This window comes from Bos indicus, chromosome X (genome assembly GCF_029378745.1).
Source record: "Bos indicus isolate NIAB-ARS_2022 breed Sahiwal x Tharparkar chromosome X, NIAB-ARS_B.indTharparkar_mat_pri_1.0, whole genome shotgun sequence".
In the NCBI taxonomy this organism is placed as follows: domain Eukaryota; kingdom Metazoa; phylum Chordata; class Mammalia; order Artiodactyla; family Bovidae; genus Bos; species Bos indicus.
Window position 1 is genome coordinate 58958545 of NC_091789.1, and position 10296 is coordinate 58968840.

At 46.4% G+C, this 10296-nt stretch overlaps 1 protein-coding gene across 2 annotated transcripts; it reads right to left on the reverse strand.

Annotated features, from left to right (window-relative positions):
* Nucleotides 1-522: 522 nt before the first annotated feature.
* LOC109555062 (nuclear RNA export factor 3-like) lies at nt 523-10086 on the reverse strand. 2 transcript variants are annotated; one of them, XM_070783479.1, is made up of 19 exons: nt 9558-10086; nt 6840-6996; nt 6466-6619; nt 5770-5853; nt 5562-5666; nt 5369-5449; nt 4953-5051; nt 4734-4841; nt 4478-4587; nt 3873-3909; nt 3454-3522; nt 3316-3371; nt 3069-3212; nt 2890-2948; nt 2668-2783; nt 2529-2571; nt 1942-2014; nt 1295-1414; nt 523-803 (listed from the first exon to the last, which is right to left on the reverse strand). In XM_070783479.1, exons 1-19 carry the CDS (start codon nt 9559-9561, stop codon nt 797-799), a joined length of 1626 nt encoding a protein of 541 aa, XP_070639580.1. In that variant the 5' UTR covers nt 9562-10086; the 3' UTR covers nt 523-796. The 2 variants fall into 2 exon arrangements, with proteins under 2 accessions (XP_070639580.1, XP_019811167.2); XM_019955608.2 differs by having other exon boundaries at nt 3069-3176; nt 9558-9896.
* Between the last annotated feature and the right edge of the window lie 210 nt (nt 10087-10296).

Here is a 10296-nt window from a genome sequence, read left to right on the forward strand (position 1 = left end):
TTGAATATCTTAGGCTTCCCGTGCCTCTCACGGTTGGGAGGCTGTAAACAATCATATGCGTAGCTATAGGAGTCCAGATAAACCTGTCAGGGAAGTTAGAGAGCCATCTGAGGGGTTTGGATTGAAACACTCCTCTTATGCCCAGGAGGCTAATTAACTGGAGCTTTAAGTTGATTTCCTTCAGAGAAAGGTGGTCGGGGATAGCCCCCCGTTAATGTCAGAGGAGTTGGTGAAAGTCGTAAAATAGTAAAACAGACAGATTCTGGTTTTGGGGTAGATGCTCAAGCAGATCCAGGGGGCCCCTCGAGTCCTGACTCGCCTTTGCATATCAGGCCTCTCCGCATGACCTTTGTCATGGGTGGGAACTCCCATGCTGGCTCCCGGTGTGGACCTGTCTCCCATTCAACACTGCAGGAGGTATCAGATCATGCAACATCCAGCCATGTCACACCAGGATTTCCAATATCTGCTGCCTCCATGCGGGACAAAAAACTAAAAAGTACTACCATTTTACTGAAATACAATGCTCCATTCCTTCATGCAGTAATAACTCAATATTTATTTGGCTCACAATTTGTACTATTCCATTTGAGATATAACTTAACTCAGCAATAGAAATAAGAGGTTATGAAGGAAAATAAGTGTATGGGCAAATTTAAGGGTAAAAAATGAGATGGGATGGCTCCTTCACATTAACTTTTATTCTTGCTCAAGTTTCAGGTCCCGATTCAGCCAGAAGCCTCTCTTTGTCTTCGTATCTTCTGTGGTTTCCTTTTCTCTCTTTCATGATGAGATCTCATTTTCTGTAGATAAATATACAAATATATATATATATGCTTGTACAATTACGTATATATGTACATAAGCAAACTTTCAGGAAGATACAATGACGATAAAAAACAAAAGGGTTATCTTAAGGTGTTATGTTGTGGAACAATTATTTTTCTCTTTCACATATACTGTGTATTATACACTGAAATGAACCTCATGCAGATTGTATCATGATAAAAACATCTGAACACCCAATTGTCCATTAACACAGGGAGAAATTTCATTAAACTCCTAAAAATGATTCAAGCCTGCTTAAAACAACTAGTAGCTTCCTATGTAGTAAAAATGAAATGTTCAGGGTAAAAGTAACTGAAATAAACAAGGAAAACAATTTACCTTCAAGTTCCCATTAATTACTCCTACACTCATCCCAGCTCCCTCCTATGTCCACGCAAACCCAGCACTCACTTCTGAGACCATTGAAGGTGATTCCAAACAGGATGGAGAAAGCCCGCACTGTTACCTGCTACTTGGGGGAGAGGATGACCATGAAGGTGGCTGACACAGGGATGGAGAATGCAGACGCTGAGCTTCACTGGGGCTGGCTTCCCTTACAAACAGCTCATCATTCACTATACAAAAACTGGAGGAAAAATGCATGTGTGGACAATTTATGAATGGACCAACTGCACCCCAACCCTGACTTCTCCCACTAACACTCAGCACCTAGATCCTTTCCATAACCTCCTGTGTCTGTCCCCAGGCTCCTTGACTGGTTCCTCTGCCTCTCGCACAGAGCTCACCTTCAGAGAGATTGTCTACCAGCTTCACTCAATGGATGGTCTGTTCCCCAACCCAGGGACAACTTCACATTTACCCTGAACAGTAACTGTACAGGAGTGTACAGTCTGATCCCCATTTTCAGAAGACAGAGTCACAGACAGATGATGAGACTTGATCAAGATCACACAGAGAGTGAGCGCTGGGTCAAGGAGAGAACCCATGTGCTGATTCCAGAGCCCATGCTCTTCCTAACCACTAGGCTAGACTGGTCCTTGGATCTCCCTGCTGGCTTTCCACAATACTGAGTCAGCCTAAGATCTGCATCCACATGCCCAGGGCCCTGAGCCCAGGCTGGATGGGCCATCCCACCCACAACATGGCTCTCACCTGGAAGAGCTGGTGGGAGTAGTGGTGAAGGTCCGGGTGAAGGCACAGACACAGCCCTGAGAAATGCCTTCCACTTCAACAACAAACAACAAACAATAAGCAAGAGTACCCCCTAAGAACCCCACGTGTTTACAGGCTCCCACGTCATTCCCCAGTCAGGGTCTGACTTGACACTCATGCTGAAGGGATAGCTGTTCACATGGGGAGTTGCATGTCAGGAATGGGGAGGGCAACTGTAGGAGATGTCTGCTCCCAGTGACATGTCCCCATGACAACCACTTCACAAGTTCATGGGATGCATTTTTCTCAGGTGCTGAAGAGATGGATATTATGAGGAAACTGTGAGGTTAAGTAGTAGCCCAGGTTCTCAGTGTAAGGATCTGGTATGGGAGCCACCAAACTCCACAGCCTGTGTCCCTAGTGCCCAGGGTGGGCAGGGCAGACATGGACGCAGTTCAGACCTGGGTTGTCTGTGGGAAGACTGAGGGCTGGGGAGGGAATCTGGAAGGAAGAGTTCTGGTGGGAGGGAGCCTGACCAAGTGAGAGAGCAGTGCGGCATCTGGGGGGAGCGGGCTACACACACTCACCTTCCTTGAACACCCCACTGACAGAGAAGCAGAACATCGTTTCCTGATAAGGAAGAGACCAGGTACTCAGTCACCCCTCATCCTCTTTCCCACCTGCGCCTTTCTTCCCCTCACCACCAAGCGAGAAGCAGGTGCTCACCGTGTGGAAACACATGTCCACCTCAAAGGAGCTGAAGTCATGCTGAGTTTTGGGTAATGCACAGAGGGCACGCACAATGTCATGTTTTGTGTGTTTCATCATCTGGACACGCGGGTCTGTTGGGGAGGGGAAGAAAGCAAAGGTCATGTCTGCCATGCCATGGACCCTATGACTGGCCCCCTTACCACCCTTTCCGGCCCAATCTTCCCACCACACACTCACTGGGGTCCTTGAGTGTCTTCATATTCCTGTTGTCCAAGAAGTACGCACACATACTGCTTCTAGGAGACACAGAGGAACAGTGGGTGGTGGTCTGGCCAGCATAGGTGTCAGCAGGAGCTGCCCTGCAGCTGCTGGGGAACCACATGGCCTGGGGGAGGAGTCTACACTGTGATACTCACAAGCCTGAGTCCTTGGAGTGGAATGGAATGGTCAGGAAGAAGCAGGCCTCCTCATGATAAAAGCCCAGCAGTCCCTGGCGATCTCCATAGTCATGGATCAAGTAATAGCTGAGGGAAGAAGTGAGGCGAGTCTCTCTCTGTGGTCTGAAGCTCAAAGAAGACTTGAAAACTCCCATGTTCAGACCTGAGCTTGGGTGGCCTCCCCTGTCCCGGCCCTCCCCTGGTTCAGATTCCCAGCGGTACTTACTGCTGCAGGAATTGCAGGATTTGACTGTTCACCTGATCAGATCCAAAGAAACTTCCCTGGAATTAAAACAGTCCTCAGGACAAGGGCTGACACACCCTCTTGTACCACCTGGAACCCTGCTGGATCCTCTGTGCTCACCTTGTACATTGGTAAGCACTTGGGGGCTTCCACAGCACATTTAGAACCTGAGAGTGTCTCCTGGCCATCCTAGGGGAGGGAAGAGGAAGTCAGCAGTGCAGTCCAGGATGTGGTGCTGGATGGTCAGGGAAAAGGATGGGCCCAGGATGGGCTGAGGGTAGGGAAGAAAGTGTCCCTGGAAATGCCGAAGGCAGGACTACATGTTCTGTCATCACCATGGGTCCCCGAAGCCTGTGGAGAACATGGCTGAAGATCCAGAGCCTTTTCAGGTGCCCACAGAGAATGGTACACCCCCCTCCCCCAGGACATTTAAGGGCCAGGCTAAAAAACGGAACTTGGACAGGTCCTAACGGGTTTCCGAGTAGTTTGCGGGCACTGTCAGCACTAGTCAGAGGCGTCTGATCAAGGAATGCACTTACCAAGCTTAGTAACCTGGGGAACAACTCCAGGAGAGTGCTGCCAAAATCAAGACAAAAGAAAAATGTCAGTGAAACTATGGACGTGACCCTCCTCATGGGAGCAAGTCACTTACAGTAATAACAGCACCCTCACACCTCAGTATCCTAGCATTCAAGGGCCCTGGTCACCACTCTATGGATGGACCAAGAGGGAGACTGTCCCCTCCACCCCTTCCTTGAACCTCCTCCTCCATTTCCTTTCCTCTGTGTAGCTCCCAGCCAGACTGTTCTGACTCCCTTCTGCAGTGCCACAGGGACCAGCACTTCAAATCCAGTCTGCAGGCCTTACTCCCCTCCATCCCTTCCTTCCTTCCTCCAGGGCCCAGTGAAGGCTGTAGAGAAAAGAAGATATGGGAGGATGGGAGCCCGGGGCTTTGCTACCTCACATGGGAGTCCAGAATGCTGTCAAGTCAGGACACACCTCAGGGATGACCAGGTGCTATGGCAGGGAGGTGATTGAGGTGGGACTCAGGAGGTAGGGAGGGGAATAAAGACAGAAAGGGAGTGGAGGGAGGAGGGGAGAGATGAGAGAGACATAGGGGTGTAGAGACAAGGCAGAGGAAGACCTCATGTTGGTTGACTTATCACGGAAGGTGGTGCACACAGCACTTCTGTCTGCACACATCCCTTCTGGTTCCAGCTGATGACCCGTGTCCATCTCCCCTGCAATCTTCACCTAGAATTATAGGGAACACCCACATGGACCAAATGGCTCTGCACCCACACCCTTCCTTTCCCTACAAATCCACTTTCCTTTGTCTGTCATCACCCATAAGGCCTCCCACATTCCTTTCAAAGGAGGATCTGGGTGCCCCACCTCACCTCAGTGTTGGAGAGATTCAAGTTCTCCATGGTGGAAGAAATCTCCATAATGGTGGACAGGCCATGCACCAAGTAGGGTTTCTTGTTGCTCAAGTACAAAGATGAAAGCTATGAGGAAAGAGAGTGAGGACCCCAAAGAGAATACCTGAGACATCTGCCTCTTTTACGCAATGTCCCTCTCCCTCACCATTGGACTCAACATTGGGCCTAGGTCCTCACCATGGGCATGATCCCTGGATAGACGTGCAGGGAAGCAGCCATGCTATTTCTACGGTTCCATGTCATTCCAATACCACGTGTTATCAAGTCTCCAGGAAACTAGAAGGAGGGAAACACAGGCTGAGAGGGTCCCAGCTGGAACACCTCCAGCACCAAGCCCTCCCCATGATACCATCTCTGAGTGCTCTACTCAGACAGACCCTCTACCCTCACCTGCCCTGCAGTCACTACTGTAGCCATACCAGGGCCAAAGCGGAGCCTCTGGATGTCAAGAGCTTGCTGGCAGGCATCGTATGGTTTGTTCATGGTGAGCTGCAGAGTTAGGGATGGGGTCCAGCGAGCCTGAGTATGAGGGTGAGTTGGGGAAAGAGGTGGGTCTGGCTATGAGGGCACTGCTTGTGTTGAGTCTGCATTACCTTTATCTGCTCCAACTTTTCAGATGTCAGTGTCTTCTGCACAGACTGGGGTGCATCACAGGGCTCAACAAAGATAGATATCTGTAGAGAACACAAGAAGGGCTGGGTAAGCTCCAGGAAATCTGTGCATGGGATCAAGCAAGACCATGCCGCTCTCCTGCCCTCTTGCCCTTAGTCAGCCCTTGACACACACCTTTTCATTATCCTCATTGCAAATCTTGCCGCTGACATTCTTCAATGCACAGGCAACGTTGGCATTCTCTACAAAGAACTGGGCCTGCATTTTCTCATAGTGAAACTGTAGGGAGAGTGACAGGAGAAGCAGAACATGAGACCGGTGCCATTTCTCTGGGCCCGCAATCTACCCCAGTTTGTCGCATCATCTCCATGTCCTGTCTTACTTCGACTGCAGTAAAGGGGACACTGCACTTCTTCTGAATCAAATTCATCAGCCACTTCTCATCATATTTTATACCAAAGGGAATCTAGGAATCAGAGAACAAATGGGAAAGAGAATGGATACAATGGAATCCAAGATTAAGGTAAGACCCAACTGTGTCTTGCTTTAGGGCCATTTTTTCAGGTTTTAAATAATTTCTTAAGATAAAACAATATCTGTTATCACTAACTTTGGTATGAGACAAGGATTTTCTATATACACTTTCTCTGCATTCAGATACTCTTCCTGAAAAAAAATTGACTTAATATGTTTCACATGTACTTCCTTTTATAAAGTTCCAGGAGATCCACATGAGGTACACCTCTGTCACTGTGACACGGACCCCAGAGACTCAACCTCCTCCCACACCCAGCTCAAGCCAAACTGCGTCATCTGGTATGAAATGCTCCATCCCAATGGCAGTAGGCTTCCTCCTTTGCTTTCAGTCAACCTCTCCCATGCTCTTCCTTGCAGTCAGTCTGTTTCCTTCATACCGCTTCTCTGCACCTGCCCTTAGATGATCTAAGAAGATACCTCCTAGTAATATCAAGACAGATTACCAACACCACTGCCCCAAAAAGTTCCCAGCACCTCTACACAAATCCAACACGACTCTGTCATCTTCTACATATTAGGTTCATTTAGCCAGAATACTCACAATAATCTTGAACCAGCTCTCCAAGGTCTCATCCTGTCTATTTGTTTTCATTGTTCTCTCCAGACGCTTTTGGTCTAACTCCATGTTAACATGCATTTGGTCTTTTCTCTGAAAACTGCTTCTCCAGTGATGGGATGGAATGGCATAGGGAGCACTGTGTGGAAGTGGAAAGAAAAAAGTGGTCCATATAGGCTTGGAAAGTCTTCTCTACATTCTCCCAAATGATACCACAGTTGTAATAAAGACTGCTCAAACATCAACCTGATCCAATCACTTTTTACTCTGGCAAGTTTGAGAGAAGAATGACATATTTAACTGCAAGGTTTTGTTGTTCAGTGGTTAGTACATGTCAACCATGGTGACTGGTCACTTACTATCTTCCTTGGATGACCATATGAGCATCACTTTCTTTTGAATCTCTGTCTTGCTGCTGCTGGGAAGTGACCGGTTCAGACCAACAGGCGTATTGCCTTCGGTAAATACCCGAGCTTTGTGCTCTTCTTTGTAAAGACTTCACTTTATCAGTGTGCTCTAAAATTGACAACAACATATCAGTGGTCCCAGTATCAGAAGTAGTCCTGAGTAAATATGACTAATGAAGAAACATCATTCTTTATAATCTAAACATACATGCATCATAGAGCTAAAACATGGCTGAGAGACCTCACCATGACTCCACTTTTCATGAAATGAGAGGTCGAGAGCAGTCACAGACAAGAAACCAGGGAAAGGGTCTGGATGTAGAGTGCAGTCTGTGATGTTAGGCTGTGTTCTACTTGGTTCAGGTTAGGTGGCCTGGGACAAGTGGCTTTTTATCCCCAAGTCTCACTTCTCTGCTCTGCTCTATGAGTACAATAAACCCTACCCTGAAATCTACCCTGATGTGACAGTTCAAGGGTCAAAGGTGATCTGCCTCCCTGAAGGAAGAATTAGAGAAATGAAAGGTAAGTCTTATGAAAAGATCCAAGATGGAACCTGGAGAGATATAATATGGAGAATACCCTCCCCCAAAAAAGAGAATTAAAGGTGATACAATGAGTATACCTAATACATGGTTAATGTGAGCCCCATAGAGAAGGAAAGTGAACAGGGGAGAAGTGGTGTTTGAAGAGAACTTGGCTGAGAAGTTTCCAAATGTACCAAGATATCAACGTAGGATAACAATATTAATAGGAGGACTTCCTTTGTGGTTCAGTGATTAAGAATCCACCTGCCAATGCAGGGGACACCAGGGTCCCTGGTCTGCGAAGATTCCACATGCCTCAGGACAACTTAGGCCCTGTGCCACAGAAACGGAACCTGTGTTTTAGAGCCTATGAGCCAAAACTACTGAAGCACATGTGCCCTAGAACCCGTGCTCTGCAACAAGAGTGCAACAAGAGAAGCCGTGGTAATGAGAATCCTGTGCATTGCAACTAGACAGTAATCCCTGCTCATTGCAACTAGAGAAATCCCTCACCCAGCAACAAGTCCCAGCACAGCCAAAAATAAATAAATCAATTTTTAAAAGACCTATATTTATAGGACAAAAAATATGCTTTACGGAAAAACATCCTTAAAAGAAAAGACATGCATTTCCACATCATGTAACAAAAACTCAGAAAATTTGTGACCTAAAGATCCAAACTAAAGAAATATTATAGGCTCTTCTTTGGGCAGAAGAAACATCACCCTAGGTGGAGCCACACAGATACAGGAAAGACAAATGACATTTGTGAATATGGAGGAAAATTTAAATGAGTATTGACTATATAACACAATGATAATAATTTCCTTCGGGGATTTATATATAGAGAGTATAAAAATGCGTGACAATAAATGTGGAAGGAGTTTATGGAATCAAAGTGTCTCAAAGCCCCATAACTGAGCAGTTTTAGGAACTAATTAACTAATATTAGACTGTGAAAAGGCAAAAATGTACATTGTAATCTGAAGGGTGAACACTACAAGAATAGCAAAAGAATGTTTACCTAGATAACCATGCAAAGTAATGATGTGATAGTTAAAAAATATTCACCATATCAAAGGAAAAGAAAGGAAAAGGAACTTAGAAGAGGCAACAATAAATACACAATAATATGATATACACAAACCAAATTATATCTATTTTTATTTTAGAAGATTCAGGCGAAATACTCCAAATAGAAAGACAGATTGTATCAGACTGGACAAGAAACCTTTCCTCAAATACTCCTGAAAAGAGACATATGCAAAATTTAATCATCAGGAAAATTAGAAAATAAGAAAATTGCAAAATGTACACCTTTTCACATTAACCTCAGAAAACTGCTATAACCATATCAGTAAAGGAAAAGGTACACTTTAAAAGGGAAATTCCTTTAGATAACAGTGCAATAAGAAGATAGTAATATACATTCTAAATTTGTATGCCTCTTAAAGCCAGCATACAAAGCAAAAACTCACAGAAATAATGGACAAATCCACAGTCACAGTGGGAAATTTTAACACATCCCACTGAGTGACACATAAAATGACAGACCAAAATCTCAGCTAGAGGGAGAGGATTTTAAAATCTGACTTAAACAAATTAATTTAATTGACGTAGAACAAAGCACATGACTACTCATCAAACATTCCAGAATATATCACGTGCCCCGCAATAAAGCCTCAAGAAGCTTCGAAGGGCTAATACAATTTACCCTAACTGTTAATGTAATATCCAGTAGTAACGGTCGGGTTTCTGACCCTCCACCACCTCTACTATAAATCCAAAGAATATTAGTTTATATAATCCTACCCTCCACCTAGGTGACCCTCGCCACTCTCCAAACCCTAGACCTGAGAAGATAACATGACTCATGCCTTTTCCTTAGCCAGAGAAAAATTCAAGTCAGCAACGGCCATTTTCGTCGGAGTGGAGGTTTACCACATGGAATCGAGATGGGTGTGTCAGAGCTCGCTTGGCCCATCTCCTCAAGAGACCGGAAAATAGTCAGTCTGGGCTCTCTCCCCGCTTTCCCTGAAGAACAGGCAACTGGTTGGGGGTCCTGTGCTTTGGGGTGTGGGAGGGAACCCAGAACCCTTCCTGCTTTGGGGGGCTCTGAAGAGAAGGTCTCACACAGACCACTCACCCATAGGGTGGCCTGAAGGCAGAGATCTGTCACCACCGTCCTCACAGGCTGCCCTGGAAGAGAATCTGTGGGTCTGGAGCTGGAAGCTTGTAGAATATCAAGGAAAACTGCTGAGGTAAGAAGAGTGCAAGCCCCAAACACCTTCGTCACAGCCACACAAACAAGATGGCGTCTTAACAGCCACACAAACAAGATGGCGTCCTAACAGGAAGTCCTTTCCCCAAGGTCATAGAGGAGGAGAGTCTTGGGGGCCAGAGGAGACTTAACTTCCTGTACTTACTGCCCTCTGAGTTTGCTACCAGCATAACATCCAAGGAACTCTTTCCAACGGTACCACCCCTGCAGAGGAGGCCAGCTAGAATCAGGAGGCTTAGGGATCTTGGCGATGGCACCCCACTCCAGTACTCTTGCCTGGAAAATCCCATGGACGGAGGAGCCTGGTAGGCTGCAGTCCATGGGGTCGCGAAGAGTCGGACATGACTGAGCGACTTCACTTTCACTTTTCACTTTCCTGCATTGGAGAAGGAAATGGCAACCCACTCCAGTGTCTTGCCTGGAGAATCCCAGGGATGGGGGAGCCTGATGGGCTGCCGTCTCTGGGGTCACACAGAGTTGGACACGTCTGAAGCGACTTAGCAGCAGCAGCAGCAGCAGGGATCTTGATACTTGTAGCTACAAATACAGACAACTCTCTGTGCCAGTTGCTGCATCAGCTACATTACACTGTGTTCCTTCATTC